The 17775-nt window shown below is 41.0% G+C and overlaps 1 protein-coding gene across 6 annotated transcripts in view; it reads left to right on the top strand.

The window, feature by feature from the left end:
- NFATC2 (nuclear factor of activated T cells 2) overlaps positions 1-17570 on the top strand; it is a 143227-nt gene extending 125657 nt beyond the window's left edge. For all 6 annotated transcript variants that reach the window (XM_073682735.1, XM_073682734.1, XM_073682733.1 and 3 more), the window contains one exon: positions 12328-17570. In XM_073682735.1, coding sequence (XP_073538836.1) covers positions 12328-12383 — 56 coding nt within the window. In that variant the 3' untranslated portion in view covers positions 12384-17570. The remainder of the gene's footprint in view (positions 1-12327) is intronic.
- Positions 17571-17775: the final 205 nt, after the last annotated feature.

The following is a 17775-nucleotide window of genomic DNA, read 5'->3' as shown; positions in this document are numbered from 1 at the left end:
AATCGTGTTTGGTAGATATGTTATGTAGATATTTTTAACATCATATTATTTATCATTGGCCATATAAATATCTAAGAGCCTTGTATGAATGAAAGTAGACTGCCTATTAAAGGGTTTCTTCTATTTTGTAACATTTTCTAATATCACCAGAATATGTGATGACATTTTCACTGGTGGAGGTTCAACATCTCCGAGTCCCAATCATTCATTAAAAAAAACAACGAGGTCATGATCCTTTTGGCTCAATGTCCTAACAGCGTCACTCCTAGCCACCCATTTTGCCGGGTAGTGGTGTAACTAGTGTCCAATGGGCCCCAGTGCAATATATGGACCTGAGCTCCCACCTTCATGTTTGTCAAATGTATGGGCCCTTGTAGCTTTCCAGATCCCGTGAACACATACCTGTTTGCCTCCAATGTACCAGTGTTCCCCGTCCTGTAATAATGTCCCCGATCCTGGCTGCTTCCTGTAATAATGTCCTGCATCCTGTGTCCCTTTTCTGTAATAATGTCAACCATCCTGGGCCCCTTCCAGGTATAATGTTCACTGTTAGACTGTCCACCATTATTGGCCCCTTCCAGTAATGTCCCCCATCCTGGTATAATGTCTCCATCCTGGGTCCCTACCTGGTACTAGGTCTTCCTTTCCTGGTATAATTTCCTCCATTCTGGGCCCCTTCCTGGTATAATGCCCCCCACCCTGAGCCCTTTCCAGTAATATATGTTACCTATCCTGGTATATTGTTCCCCATCCTAGGTTTCTTCCAGTAATAATGTCCTTGTTCTGTGGCTCTTCTCCAACAAATGAAAAAAAAACCCACTTGATTATTCTTACCTTACCCCACTCCAACAATGGGAGGTGTCCTCTTCTGTAGCCAGTGCAGAAGCCGACAGCTGACTTCAGCATGCAAGTGACGCGTGGCGTATGATGTCACTGCCATGCGCCCGCCCCCAGTGACTTGTACGCCGTTTGTATTGTAGTGCAGGGAGTCGGCAGGACTCTGGGCTGCAATAAATTTCAGCTGAATGTGCGTCCTTTAGACTATTAACAAATTATTACTGTTATGGATTAGATAAACACAAATATGATATCACTGGACAACTGGCAGCATTTCTTCTGTGAGTAGATAATTTAATTATCAAAGAGTCAGCCAGTCTACAGGGAGACCAAATTCTCCCTGTGTGTTTCATCACTAGCAAAGAGGTGCTAATATATGCAGGGAAGATAGTTGTCCCTGAGGTAGACCAGTGGTCTCCAGTCCATACCGGGGACATCACATGGCACAATAAAAGTGCAATATTTCAATGACATATCTACTGTATAATAATTTGATGTCAAAATAATCCACGGATATATCTATGATCAGTGAACATGATCGCTTCTGTGGTGCTAAGTGCCAGGTTTTTTGGCCTTGGGAAATGACAAAAAGTTTACATCAACCCTAATTATGGATGTATCATACTCATGTTTGGTGTGCCTAAAATGGGGAAAGCATGCTTGGAAATATGGCGCTTATATTATCCCACTAGGAGGTTTCTGTGGGAAAATGTCATAAATTAGAGTTATGTCCTGCACCCATTTTTCCTTGCATACAGTTAGCTATCCTCCTCTCACCTGACTAGGAGGAAGGGGGAGGCGTGTGGATGGGACCCTTTAAAATCTCTCATCCCATGGATCTCATTGTCAGACCCAGGAGAAACAACATGAATGGTAGATCTGTTCAAATTTCAGCGGCGACTCCTCCATCAGAAGGTCTCACAGATGCAATGTATAGGGTATTTCTGTATTTTATCCCTCCCACTGCTTTTGTATTGTGTGTATGTATTTTTAGCATTTCATCCTTTTGTAATTTTTGTGAGCATTTTACTTTTTTGGAACATTAAACATAAAATTTAAGTTTGTTCCTTGCTGCTCTAAACCTACCCACAAATTGCAGTGAGAAAGTATAGTCAGGTTGTGTTACCCTGTGTATGCCAGAGTGGAAGCAGTGTACCTATCAGGTGCTTTCGAAAGTTGGGTGTGCATGTGTAGTAGTGCGATCCAGGGCAGTCGTCTCTCTGCAGTAACAAAACGACAAGTGGTGACAGCAAGATGTGTGATGCGGATGTGTGAACAGGCTGTGGGGTGAGTTGGCGATTAAGCATGAGAAGCGGAGTCCCCCTTTATCGCATGAAATCATGCTGGACAATAGGTCTTTGTGCAAAGATTATAAGAAGAATAAACATATACATAAAAGTATATAAACTATATATTAATGTTATGCATTTGTGCAAACATTAGTAGGGATATATAAAAACTGATGCAATAGTGGAGTGGTTGTCCATAACATCAAGTTGTGGCTTCCATTTTTCAAAAGGTCTTTAAAAATGAAATGTGGGATCACATTGGCATTGTATAAGCAACTATTGCACTTTCACCTTTCATATAAATTTCCCATTATGTTAGGAGTTTATATCGATAATGAGAGGCACAGAGCCTTAAAAAGTCTGCAATATATATTAATGAACCATTACGCAGAATAATAATGGAGAACCTTTGTTGTCCATCCTTTATATATGGTCATCTGTATGGTGACCCCGACCGCTAGTCCTCAGCTCTGCTTGGATGTGGCCACTGGCCACCTCTCTGTCACTTCTAGCATTTACAACATTTCCATTCCTGAACAATTGCCCTTTTCCCGCAGCCAAGATTCTGTCAGTCCGGACTGTCGGAACGCCCTGTGGATCATTGATTAACTGCTCCTGATTCATTTTCTAGCTCTCACGGTTTCTGATTTAATTTGAGCTATAAAACTGTGACGTGAGTGCTCTGTACAATATATTTCTCACCTCCAGCCCTGCGCTAATCACAATATCACCACCCAGCATGCACTTGTAAAGAACATCTCCTTTTGTGTAGCCCGCAGGTACTCCTGGGTACTCCGCTATTCAATGACTAAAGGTTTGGCAGCACCTGCGACTGGCACAGAAACCAGACCTTCGCCAAACAGAGGCCCATTCATGGACAGCGGGGACTGTAATATAGATTTTTACAGCTCCTAGTTGAAAGTGGCCTAAATATCTTTTCTTTTTCTGACAGATTTTGTAGGTGAAAGTGTCAGGAAATTAATTCCATCAGGGGCATTTAAACCTTATGGACAAACACATAAAAGCAGCCAAATTAGCCAGAATTCTTCACTCAGCTGCAATAATTACAGACGAGGCTTTGAGTTCTTGCAAGTAGAATCATTAACTATTGTTATTCTGATCATTAATAATTCAAAAGCTTCAATATTATTATTATTTATTTATATAGCACCATTGATTCCATGTTGTTGTACATGAGGTTACATACAAAATACAGATATCACTTACAGTAAACGAACTAACAATGACAGAGGTACAGAGGGAAGAGGACCCTGCCCTTGTGGGCTTACATTCTACAGGATGGTGGGGAAGGAGACAGTAGGTTGGGGGTTGCAGCAGCTCCGGTGTGTGTGAGGCAGCAGCAACAGGGTCATGGCAGGCTGTAAACTTTCTTGAAGAGATGTGTTTTCAGGTTCTGTCTGAAAGATCCAAATTTGATGGATAATCGGACGTGTAGGGGCACAGAATTCCAGAGGATGGGGGATATTCGGGAGAAGTCTTGGAGGTGATTGGGTGAGGAACAAATAAGTGTGGAGGAGAGAAGGAGGTCTTGGGAGAACCGGAGATTACGTAAGGGAATATTTTGGAGATTAGTTCGGAGATGTATGGAGAAGACAGGTTATGGATGGCTTTGTAGGGGTTAGTAGTTTGAACTTTATACATTGGGGAACTGGGAGCCAATGAATGGATTTGCAAAGAGGAGAAGCAGAGGAGTAGCGAGGAGAGAGATGAACTAGTCGGGCAGCAGGGTTAAGGACGGACTGGAGAGGTGCGAGTGCGTAACAATAGGCAATATATTCAATTTTTCCCTATACTGGTTGGAGAACGCATATATGTGGACTTTAAAGGGTATATTCATATGTGCCAGATTTTTTGCAGAACTTTCTGCAACTAATGTTTAGCTGCATTGATCCGAATTGGGTAGTTTCTTCATAAATACTATGGATTTCTACAAGCCCCATTTGAAAGAATGGACGAGATGCAGAAAGCTCTGAAACAAATGTACTACATGTGGCTATAACTAATAGACACATAAGGCGATTGCCAAGGAAATGACTAAAGAGATAATCTGTTTCCAAAATACTGATATTACAAAGAAATAAAACAAACCAAAGCTGCCATTGACTAGAGATTTGGTCAATTTGGGCCATTTTCTGATGACTGTTGGATATTTGTATCATCCAAAAGTGCCTGACAGCCAAAAACCATAGGCAGATTTCAGCTGAAAAGTTGACTTATTCGTTTTTTTTCGGTTATTTGACCAAGCCAAATGAATAAAAATCTACAACTGGCCACAAAGTAGAGATTGATCTGCAAATTATCTTCAATTTTGCTTTTCAAATAACTTAGTATTCACAGACCAGTAATGGAAGTGCGCCATTGTATACTATCACTTTGCATAATGTAATGTGTGAAGACTGTTTTATTCGTCCATGAAATCGAATTTCAAAAAAATCTGTTGTCAAAAATGATAACTATGGGCAGAGAATTTAAGGGGTAACGTTGCTTCTTGTGGGGAGTGCCAGGTCTGCATAAGGAGTCCTGCTCATTGTTATTGGCACCCATGAAGTTTAAGTACATAATGTGAAATATCTCATGAAAACAAATTAATCAAGTGAATCAGTTTTTTTGTATAGAGCACTCGTGTTCAATGCCAAAGAACAAATGATAAACAATAATTTAAAACAAAAAACAATGGAAGGGAAAAATAGAAAAACCTAAAGCTTGCTGTGACACTGGTATTGGCACCCTTTACATTAATTTAGTATGGAAACACCATTTGACTCGCCTGTGGTAAATCACAAGAGATTCTCCTGAGATTAATTGTATGTGCCCGTGTGACATGAATTAATCAATGAATGATGACTTCAGTGTTTTAAAAAGCCACATGGTAGGCCCTGATCCTTTGTTACAATAGTGAAGACAAAGGAGCCTTATGGGCGAAGGCAAAGGAAGAAACCATTGCTGAAGAAAAGACATAAAAAAGAAATGACTGATCTTTGCCAAAGAGTACCTTGACAAACCACAATCCCTCTGGGAAAATGTTCTGTGGACAGATGAAACAAAAATAGAGCTTTTTAGCAATGCAAAGCAACAGTTTGTTTACAGATGGCGCATTGAAGCTTATAAGGGAAAAAAAACACCATACCAACAGTTAAGCATGGTGGAGGATCCATAATCGGTGGGGTTGCTTTGCTGCGTCTGCCACTGGAGGCCTTGACCGTATCACAGGAATCATGAAATCAGAGAATTATCAAGAGAGCTAAATGTCCTATCCAGCGTAAGAAAACTTGGTTTGAGTTGAAGATCATGGGTCCTCCAGCAAGACAATGCCCTAAAGCATACATCCAAAAGTACACAGGAATGGTTGGAAAAGAAAAAAATTGATTGTTTTAAAATGGGCAGCAATGAGTCCTGACCTCAATCCCATTGAAAATCTTTGGGGTGAGCTGAAATCTGCCATTGGGAAAAAAACTCTGCAAAAATTCAAGAGCTTGAACAAACTGCAAAGGAAGAATGGGAGAAAATTCCAGCTGAGAAGTGCAAGAAGATAATAGATGGCTACAAGAAATGTTTGGAGGCTGTCAGCAATGCCAAAGGGTGTGCAACCAAGTATTAATTAGGGGCGCCTTTTTTGCTGTACATGCTGTTTATTCTGTTTCTTTTTTGAAATTGCAACATGGAAATTGTAAAACAATCTAACCACCATCTAAAAAATCCTGAGGATATAACTTTGGTACATTTCCATTTATTTCTGAAGATATTGTACAGTCTATGAAAAAATGATGGGGTGCCAATAATGGTGAGCAGCACTGTATAATCTATGCAATGCTCCTCTGGGAATTTTAAATATGCAAATTGTCTCTTCAGTTAGGAATAGGACAAGAAATCCAGTGTCAACTTTTTAGAATCCTAAAAGTCAATATCGACCATTTATCAAGCCTTGCCACATGACGTTGAATGGGAAGCCAAACCAGACACTCAAGACACTTGTTTAGGGGTCTTCATCAGTGCAAAGTCAGAGGCCTGATTTGGCTGGATTGCAACATCCAATAGGTGATACTGAGATTTCAGTCCTCTTCTTATTTACATAGGTTATTTGAATATTTAAAATCCCCAAGGAGCATGCATGGCCTCTAAGTCTCCTTATGCTGACTTGGCACTCTCCACAAGGAGAAACATTACCCCTTAGACCACCTATCAGAGGTCTATCACCCAGCCAAAGCAAGTCTCTGCTTTGCACTAATGAGGGGCAAACACCCCAAAACATGTGTCTGCAGATGGAGTATCTTTCTTATTAGTCATCTTGCAAGGCTCATTAAAGGGTCAATATTGACCTTGAGGATTGCTACTTCCAATAGGTGGCTCTAAATTTCCAATCTGGAGGAAATTTCAATATGTTTAGGCAGATATAGTTGTACAAATTAAAGTCCCCAATCTTTATAGCAAAATCTAAATTAATAGTGAACATGACTGCCAGAAGTTTATGCAGATGTCATGGCAGCTCAGCTCACACTCCGTCACCACATCTCTAAATGATCTCTCCTTAACAATTATGTAAGCTAACCTGGCATTATGGAAGACACATGATGTACAATATGGGTGACATATGAAGTGAGAGTGCGTGAGTCAGTATCACGCTTGACTATCACATAACCCACTCATTCTAACTTTCACATCTAACTTCCTGGCTACAGAAATACTCACATGATGTATTTATAGATAACCAAGCATTCGGGCACAAGGAGCCAATCACACCATCTTTGCTGATATTGGGTATTTGTTACAATTGTGAGACAAAACCAGCAAAAGCTTCCATTTCTGGCTCTTCAATATCTGCATATGTAACCAGGCTCGGACTGTCCCACAGGAGAACAGGAGAATCCCCCGTTGGGCCCTACTCCACCTGTACTGTATGTGAAAAAGTTGGCACAATACATTTGTTTCACATTTGTATAGACTAGGGCAGCATCTCATCATTCATTTAACAAACAACCCCATTTATTATTATATAGAAACAGGCAAACTCTTGAAGGAGGGTAATGTGATATTTGCATGTAGCTAAGCAGTGCCCCCCACCAGAGTCGGTGTTAGTGGTGGGCCCTTGGCTCTCCAGTCCGGCACTGTATGTAACACTCAGATAGAGGCACAGACCCACATTTTGCTAAGCCAACGGTGAACTCCATAACACGCCCACAAATCTGAATAGACTATTTCTTCCATTATGTGCATTGTGTTGTAACTTGCTTGTATGGATAACTTGATCTATACTGTCCTTAGTGATGTGATCTTGCTAATACCTTACAAGTACCAGATGACTAGATCACAGAGTATGTACTGACTACATTATGGCAAGAAAGAAAAGACAGAAAGGAATTTAAAGGGAATCTGCAGGTAAATCCATGCCTGCCTGCCTGCCTTACTGGAGTAGCGGCTACAGGGAGAAAATTAACTGATATCCTTCCAGGAGCCAATTGCTTTCAGTCATAGGGGGTGATGCACAGAGCGGTTACAGTCATTGGTCACTATACTGTGTCACTTCCCGGTACTTTGATTGATAGCCTCCTGTGCAGCATATGTGTGCAGTGCGAGCTGTCAATCAAACAGCTGGGGAGTGATTACAGCCACACTCACAGTATACAGTCATGGCCAAAAGTTTTGAGAATAACACCAAAATTATATTTTCACATGATCTGCTGGCCTCTGGTTTTTATTAGTGTTTGTCTGATGTTTATATCACATACAGAAATATAATTGCAATCATATTATGAGTACCAATAGGTTATATTGACAGTTAGAATGAGTTAATGCAGCAAGTCAATATTTGCAGTGTTGCCCCTTCTTCTTCAAGACCTCTGTAATTCTCCCTGGCATGCTCTCAATCAACTTTTGGACCAAATCCTGACTGATAGCAGTCCATTCTTGCATAATCAATGCTTGCATTTTGCCAGAATTTGTTGGTTTTTGTTTGTCCACCCGTCTCTTGATGATTGACCACAAGTTCTCAATGGGATTAAGATCTGGGGAGTTTCCAGGCCATGGACCCAAAATCACTATGTTTTGTTCCATGAGCCATTTAGTTATCACCTTTGCTTTATGGCAAGGTGCTCCATCATGCTGGAAAAGGCATTGTTGGGCGCCAAACTGCTCTTGGACAGTTGGGAGAAGTTGCTCTTGGAGGACATTCTGGTACCATTCTTTATTCATGGCTGTGTTTTTAGGCAAGACTGTGAGTGAGCCGATTCCCTTGGCTGAGAAGCAACCCCACACATGAATGGTTTCAGGATGCTTTACAGTTGGCATGAGACAAGACTGGTGGTAGCGCTCACCTCTTCTTCTCCGAATAAGCTGTTTTCCAGATGTCCCAAACAATCGAAAAGGGGATTCATCAGAGAAAATGACTTTGCCCCAGTCCTCAGCAGTCCACTCCCTGTACCTTTTGCAGAATATCAGTCGGTCCCTGATGTTTTTTCTGGAGAGAAGTGGCTTCTTTGCTGCCTTCCTTGAAACCAGCCCTTGCTCAAAGAGTCTCCGCCTCACAGTGCGTGCAGAAGCACTCACACCAGCCTGCTGCCATTCCTGAGCAAGCTCGGCACTGCTGGTAGTCCGATCCCGCAGCTGAAACAGTTTTAAGATACGGTCCTGGCGCTTGCTGGTCTTTCTTGGGCGCCCTGGAGCCTTTTTGACAACAATGGAAGCTCTCTCCTTGAAGTTCTTGATGATGCGATAGATTGTTGACTGAGGTGCAATCTTTGTAGCTGCGATACTCTTCCCTGTTAGGCCATTTTTGTGCAGTGCAATGATGGCTGCACGTGTTTCTTTAGAGATAACCATGGTTAACTGAAGAGAAACAATGATACCAAGAACCAGCCTCCTTTTAAAGTGTCCAGTGATGTCATTCTTACTTAATCATGACTGATTGATCGCCAGCCCTGTCCTCATCAACACCCACACCTGTGTTAATGGATCAATCACTAAAACGATGTTAGCTGCTCCTTTTAAGGCAGGACTGCAATGATGTTGAAATGTGTTTTGGGGGTTAAAGTTCATTTTCTGGGCAAATATTGACTTTGCAAGTACAGTAATTGCTGTTAAGCTGATCACTCTTTGACATTCAGGAGTATATGCAAATTGCCATTACAAAAAATGAAGCAGTAAACTTTGGAAAAATTACTATTTGTCTCATTCTCAATACTTTTGGCCATGACTATACTGAGCAATGACTGTAGCCCATCCCCGCTCACTGACCCTTATGACTGAAAGCGAGCCGAAGTATACAAGTTAATTTTTTCGCTGTAGCCGAAGCTCCAGTAAGGCAGGCAGGAAAGAGTTTAAAAAACTTTTTACCTGCACATTAATCCTATATTCATAGGTAAATAAAATTTCTGTAATTTACATTTAAAGAGGTTGTCCAACGATTTGAAAAGTAACAATAAAAAATTTCTGGAGTATTGTACGTTATTAGTTTAACTATATCAATGTACAAAAATAGCATTTTTCCAGTGCAAGGAACTCCCCCCACCCTCCTTTTTTTGTCTTTTCTCTTCCTGTGGGTGGGAAGATGGTTACATCTATCTACTCCTTTCTCTCTCTCTCACTCCCCTGTTTTTACATATACTGCACATGCTCTTTCTCCTCTCATCACCACATAGCATCGACTATCAAGTCACTGCACAGCATGAGCAACGACATGGCAAGGAAGCTACTGAACATGTGCGTCCACCACTGAAGGTGGAACTGCACTCCTGCCACAGGAGAAACAGCAGGGGGCACTGCTGCAGAGGAAAATATCATTACTGTATACGCACCAAACAGCACAACCATTTTTAATTGATGTATATTGCAAATATGTTTCTTTTCACATGGACTAGTAAGTAATTTTTCATGAGACAACCTCTTTAAAGGGAAACTATCACTACATTTTTGCCACCTAATCTAAGAGCAACATAATGTTGGGTCAGAGACCCTGATTCCAATCATGTGTACTGGGCTACTTGCTGTAGTTTTGATAAAATCATTGTTTTATCTGCAAGAGATTATCACTAGGGGATTAGTTACCTTGCTGCCAGGTAGTCACGCTATTCATGAGTTATGTATTTGCAGCTTTTCCTGCCAACTCATCAGGATTTGCAGCACAATTTTCTGCTGCAAATCCTGAACGTGTGCACATAGTCTTACAGAGGTTTTCTAGTCTTAAAAGTTCATTTTTATTGTACAACGATGAGTTCTACAATTTCTCATCATATGTAAGATCTTACTTTACTAGGAACAATTTTCATTTTGACCAAAGGCTGATAAATGTGCAAAATGTATGAAAAACCTGTTATACTAAAGCAAATACACATTAGATCTTGTCAGCCAAACCCGCTGATTTTGGCAGGCCTGGATGACCATGTAATGTGTATGGCTGCCTCCCTGCCCTCCACTGATGGCAGCTGTTGGGGAAGGGAAGAATCCAGTTGTTGGTTTTCATCTGTTCAATGCTTTTGTTCTCCGGGGAGATGAGCTGCCATTGGAGGTGTTCGGCAGGGACTTTCTCCAGTCTTATTACTGAAAACACATTCAGGCTTGGCCGAGCCCATTGTTTGGTTGGCAGCTATCTAAGGTTTATGACCTACTCAAAACAGATTTTTTTGTTTCTGCTAACTTTATCTCTTAGAATTAATTTTTAGGTTAAATACAATATTAACAAATGAATAGAAAAGAAATGGACAGAAAAGTCAGGATGGATTCTCAACTAAAACACATTTGGGTAATTAATCAAGACTGGTGTAGCGCATGCTCAGACTATGCCAGTCTTGATAGAGTACAAGACGCCAAATTCATTAAGTATTGGATGCCACTTAATTAATTCAGTACATCTTCTGAGTGACATGTGCTGAGCCAGAAATGCTTTTGATTTTTATCAAGAAATCTCGGTACATCTTTCTATTCATCCTTCCGCCAATTACATGAAGTCTGCCAGTGCCGTATGCTGAAAAACAGCCCCACACCATGATGTTCCCACCTCCAAACTTCACTATTTGTATGGTGTTTTTGGGGTCATATTCAGTGCCTTTGGTCCTCCAAACATGGTGTGTATTATGGCATCCAAAGAGTTCAATTTTGTTCTCATCTGGCCAGACTATATTCACCCAGTATTTCACAGTCTTGTCTAAATGTTGAGAAAACTAAACACACTTGAACATGATTTTTGTTCAGCAATGGAGTCTTGCGTGGTGAACATGCATACAGGCCATGGAGTTTGAGTTCATTACCTATTGTTTTCTTTGAAACAATTGTACCTGCTGATTCCAGGACTTTCTGTAGCTCTCCACAGGTGTAATTGGCTCTTGGACAACTCTTCTGATAATTGTTTTCACTCCTCTGTCTGAAATCTTGCGGTGAGCACTTTGCCAGTTTATGGTGAAATTATGTTCTTTGAATTTCCAAATTATGGCTCCAACTGTGCTCACTGGACACTTCAGTAGTTTAGCAATTCTTCTGTAACCAATGCCATCAGTATGTTTTGCAACAATAGGGATGTTAAAGTCTTGAGACACCTCACTGGTTTTACCCATCATGAGATGTTTCTTGTCTGACACCTTGGTAATGAGACACCTTTTTTATAGGCCATCAGTTGAACCAATCGATGTTACTTTTCATTAAGTGGCAGGACTGCTTTCTAATTACTGATAGATTTCAGCAGGTGTCATGACTTTCCATTAATTTTTGTACCTCTTTCTTCATGTGTTCAATACTTTTTCCCTTTATTATTTCTCATTATTACACATAACTTAATTTATGGACATCTATAGTTTGATTTATTGGCCTGTTTGGATTGGATGAATGGTTACCGACATCTGATGAGAATGTCATGTCAATAGCACATTTAGAAATATATTTACTTACAAAATTGGTGACGTGTTCAATACTTATTTCACCCGCTGTATATTTCAATAGAAATTGCAAAAGTTGTAAAATTATCGGGGGATGAGAATATGAGCGTCAATAATCTGAATTTCTACATCCTGACCTAGAGGATATAGTATAATATGTATGAAGGAATTTGTCATTGTACAGGACATAAAGATGTGACAGGGACGGAAACAAATTTTTTTATTTGAATGCCCCCTCCCCCCGCCATTTCCTTGCTGACTGTGAATCTGTGAATATTTACTTTGTCTGGAATAATTTTATTTATATTCTCTTTTCCCTACAGTTAATGAAATTATCAGGAAGGAGTTCTCTGTGCTGCCTGCTCGAAATCAAACATAGAAGAGTGACGCTGCCAGGACCTCTCTTACTGAACGCTTCCTTCCCCGACCTCTGCGATCCTCCCGCCTCATACACCCCACCTTCTGTTTCCTCTACGTTCACTGCAAGCTGCCGACTCCAGCACCACAAACAATAATCTGGCACCGAACTCCGCCGTGCTTCTGTAAACATCAAAGCCGTAAGACTCATTGTCCTGTCATAAGAAAAATATGCTAGGTCCGATGACCGGGAAAGGGACATCTCTAGGACTGTGAGATGTGAAGGATGATCTGCAAGATCTGAGCAGAACAATCAAAGTGACAACACTTAGGAAATTAAATGAGTCGCAAGGCAGATGCGTCCGTGACTGAAGCAGTGGAATTAAGGGAACGGTGCCCATGATAATCTAAAGGACACAGATAAGGTTATGTTCACATCTGCATAGGAGGCCCTGCATGCGGTGTCATCTGACATTGCGTTACAAATGGAAACCTCAACGTAGATGTGAACCGAGCTTAAGGGTTTGTTTACAACCGCTCACTGGCAACTTGTTCTCTGCAGCTCTGTGTGCTGCCATGATTAACGATCTTCTGTCTAGCACAAAAGATCATTTCACCCTAGGAACAAGAGTTTTGCTTCTTTGTCAGGTGATCAGCAGCCTGTTTAGACTACAAGATTATCTTGAAGGGAACATTCCTAGGAATGCTCCTTCATGATAATCATCCATAACAAACCTAGGTCCCATACAAGCCGATACACTGAGAAAAGGGCTACCTGAACTCCATTCCTCCAGCATGCCTTACTGTCGGGGAGCCACTCTGCGTGCTGTACAATCTGCTTTTATTACATTACTCTTGTTATTGGAAGGACGATGGAGATATGCACTGCCTTAAACAACGTCCTCAGTCTCCTCATTGCTGTCGCCTTAATTCTCTTCTTTAGCCTCTTCTTTGCCTCGCCCCCTCAGTCTTATCACAATCCAGAAGATGCATAAGTAGAAAATTTATTATATTTTATCTAAGATAGATATTATATACATACATTTATATTGTTTTTTTGTATAGAGGATTTGTGCCATTTAAAGCAGGGATCCCGTAAAATTCCGAGCCGGCAGTTGCCCCAGAATGACGCCCCGTTCCTGCCTCTTATATGTACAGTCCCCGTTTACTCCTCCCCAAAATCTGCAGACTGATCCCTGCTTTATATTGTGAGTAGAGACCTCCCGACAGCTACTGTAAATACTGAATGCAGAATATGTTATTTATTGTGTCTAATCAAACGTTTAGAACGAGGAATTTAACTAATTTGCTTGTTTTATAGTTATATATAAGAGCCGCCTTTGTATATTTCTGTGGTATATAATGCTTTAAAAAAAATCTTTATCCGAAGTGTCCCAAGGACCATATATCAGTAAACCAAAGACTATCCCTTCTGATAACTCTATAGTTGTGCAAGGAAATATTCATGCTGCAGTAATTTACCAGATGTTACAAGAACAGGGCTTGGCATGCCATAGTTTATAGTTGCACATTTTGGGGTTTTTCCTTCATTTTTTTTTTATTTTTTTTACATATTTGCTTTGCTGATTGCTCACTGATCGCAGTAAAATCCTCTTGGATTTGCTGTAGTTTGGGATGCTTTTTCTTTCTTTGCGGATTGTATATTTATGCTGCATCAAGGGCCCAAAGTGTGACTTGGTACAATGAGGACCCAGTCAGATGTAAAACTGGAATTGGGATCCATGAACACAGCATAGCTGCATACACAGATGGCGGCACACAGTGTCCTAGTCTTTATTATGGAGCTATAAGCACTCTGTGTGCCGTGATATTCTCCCCTAGAAGCAATGCCTCTAGGAGATGATACCTGGGCATTCACTGGCGACGTCTTGCTTATCACACATTTGGGCATACCGAGACTGCAGATAGTTTTTTTGCCCATATATTTATATGCGGGTCAAATTTCCTGCATATGAACAAGTTTAATAGTTCCCTGAGAGGGCAGAAAGATAAAGGGCCTGATTCATCATTTGTGTTTTTCTAAAGTCACTTTAATTTTTTTTGCAATGTTTTAGTGCATTTATCAAAATGTTGCAAAAACTGCGTAAAAATTTCTTTTGTACATAAAATCTTTTCAGGTCCGGAGGGAGCAGAGTCTATTTGCACCAAAAACAATTGCGACTTTTCAAAAAGTAAAATCAAAAAGTCAAAAAACGTAAAAAACATGCGAAAACATTAAAGACTCCAAACCCTACCCATAATGGTGAACTTAAAAAAAAACAAAACCGAAAAACACAAAAAAGTGACCTGAAAAAAGGCGCAAATTAATAGAACAATTAGGCGCAAATGAAAAACAGATGAAAAGCACCGAAAAGTAGACAAAAAAAGGAACAAATACAATCAATTTGAGGAACGGCGCAAATCAAATTACATAACAAGCCATAAACCAAAGAGCATGGGTCAAAGGAGTAATCCAAGGAAAGCCAAAGAGAAGACGATCATCGATGGTCGGGCATTTATTCTCATCGTTCTGGGAACCTGTGCTCCCTGCACTTGCTCAGTAACAGATTCAGGGATGTTCCCCATAGTAATTGATTCCTTTATTTACCAATCTGCCTGAAAATGAATATGTCAGCAGGCTTCACTTTGCATTCTGACAGCAGCATGATGTAGGGACAGAGACCCTGATTCCAGCAATGTATCACTTAGTATACTGGATGCAGCAATTGTGATAGAATCACAGTTTTCTCTGCTGCAGATCTAGCAGAGCTCTGAATGCTGAGCTGTGTATAACCCCACCCACACCACTGATTGGTTGGACCAGGAAGCACAAGGCACCTAGTCCTGTAGTCATAATCTCCTAATGATAAAACACTGCTTGTATTGAAACAGCAAAACACAGTTTAGTAAGTGACACATCGCTGGAATCAGGGTCTCTGCCTGCATCATGGCACTCTCAGATTACATAGCGAAATCCTGCCGACAGATTCCCTTTAAAAATACGTCCAAATTAATTGCTAATAACCTAACACTATAGGCAGCACCCATGGTTTATAGTCCACCCCATAGTTATATTCCCCTTGTTTTGCCAATTAGCCTCCTAAATGGTTTATCATTTATTAGTGTAGCAGAGCGGTGTTTGTAACGCATTTTAATAATTTCACCCAAAATTAGTGTAAAAGCTATGTCTTAAGGGGTGCCATATCTAGTTTTTACTCCACATCACTCTATATGTCTCTCCCTAAAAGTAGATAACAGCAGGGTGTGTGTAGAGCCTAATCCCTGGTGTTTGCACCCTGACAGCTCTGCTCATCGACACTCCCCTCCTGGAGAAAGAAAGAGGCATGCGGCTGCTCCTCAACTTTCGGGTGGCTGCTGTCATTGCCTCCGCATCACCCTGTTAGCGAAGACTTAATGTGTTTTCCTAATGCGAGAGATGTACTTGCGCTGCCTGGACCACGGCCATATTTGCACATGAGGAAATTCTGTTCTTCCTCAACAATGTGAATGTTTTTACCACAGTGCCTTCCTGTCATTGTACCAAAGAATCTCATATCACATTGTCTGACGGCTGCGCAGGTTCTGATGGATTTTCCATGAGCGTAATATGGCATCAGAAGAGTGGCTCAGGAATGTGAGCAGCTCTGGGTGTAGTGTTTAGCCCTGCAGGTGCCTGATCCATCCATCCTCTAAAGGGCATTAGTCTGGGATTATCCTATAACTCTCTTAGGCCTCATTCACACATCCGCGTTGCCTGTATGTGTTGTATCTGTTCTTTACACGTACCCATTATAATCTATGGTGCTATTCACATTTCCGTGTTTTTCCAGCAGCACAGATGACAAGGGCCACTACAAGTCTATGGGACTGTGAAAAACACATGCAGCACACGAATGGCATCTATGTGGCACCTGTGTACTAGCCATGTTTATCATTGTAAAGTATAGAAGAAGATGTAATTTATTTTTTTCTGTATCCATCCATGAAAAACACTGATGGCACACTAATGGTAAAAACGGACACACAGATAACACACTGATGGCACACGGATAACACACTGATGGCACACTGATGGTAAAAACGGACATATGGATGACACACTGATGACACACAGATAACACACTGATGGCACACTGATGGTAAAAACGGACATATGGATGACACACTGATGACACACAGATAACACACTGATGGTAAAAACGGACACATGGATGACACACTGATGGCACACAGATAACACACTGATGGCACACTGATGGTAAAAACGGACATATGGATGACACACTGATGACACACAGATAACACACTGATGGTAAAAACGGACACATGGATGACACACTGATGACACACAGATAACACACTGATGGTAAAAACGGACACATGGATGACACACTGATGACACACAGATAACACACTGATGACACACAGATAACACACTGATGGCGCACTAAGGGTAAAAACGGACACACAGATAACACACTGATAACACACAGATAACACACTGATGGCACACATATGGATGACACACTGATGACACACAGATAACACACTGATGGTAAAAACGGACACATGGATGACACACTGATGACACACAGATAACACACTGATGGTAAAAACGGACACATGGATGACACACTGATGACACACAGATAACACACTGATGGCGCACTAAGGGTAAAAACGGACACACAGATAACACACTGATAACACACAGATAACACACTGATGGCACACATATGGATGACACACTGATGACACACAGATAACACACTGATGGTAAAAACGGACACATGGATGACACACTGATGACACACAGATAACACACTGATGGTAAAAACGGACACATGGATGACACACTGATGACACACAGATAACACACTGATGACACACAGATAACACACTGATGGCGCACTAATGGTAAAAACGGACACACAGATAACACACTGATAACACACAGATAACACACTGATGGCACACTGATGGTAAAAACGGACATATGGATGACACACTGATGACACACAGATAACACACTGATGGTAAAAACGGACACATGGATGACACACTGATGACACACAGATAACACACTGATGGTAAAAACGGACACATGGATGACACACTGATGACACACAGATAACACACTGATGGCACACTAATGGTAAAAACGGACACACAGATAACACACTGATGACACACAGATAACACACTGATGGCACACTGATGGTAAAAACGGACACATGGATGACACACTGATAACACACAGATAACACATTGATGGTAAAAATGGACACATGGATGACACGCTAATGGTAAAAAAGGATACACGGATAACATACTGATGGCACACTGATGGTAAAAACGGACACACGGATGACACATGGGTAACAGTGATGAAACACGGATAACACACTGATGAA

This window comes from Phyllobates terribilis, unplaced genomic scaffold, assembly GCF_046119375.1.
Source record: "Phyllobates terribilis strain yellow unplaced genomic scaffold, ASM4611937v1 Scaffold_5__5_contigs__length_657084704, whole genome shotgun sequence".
Classification (NCBI taxonomy): Eukaryota; Metazoa; Chordata; class Amphibia; order Anura; family Dendrobatidae; genus Phyllobates; species Phyllobates terribilis.
The sequence above is the reverse complement of the archived record's forward strand: the minus strand, read 5'-3'. Positions and strand labels throughout refer to the sequence as shown.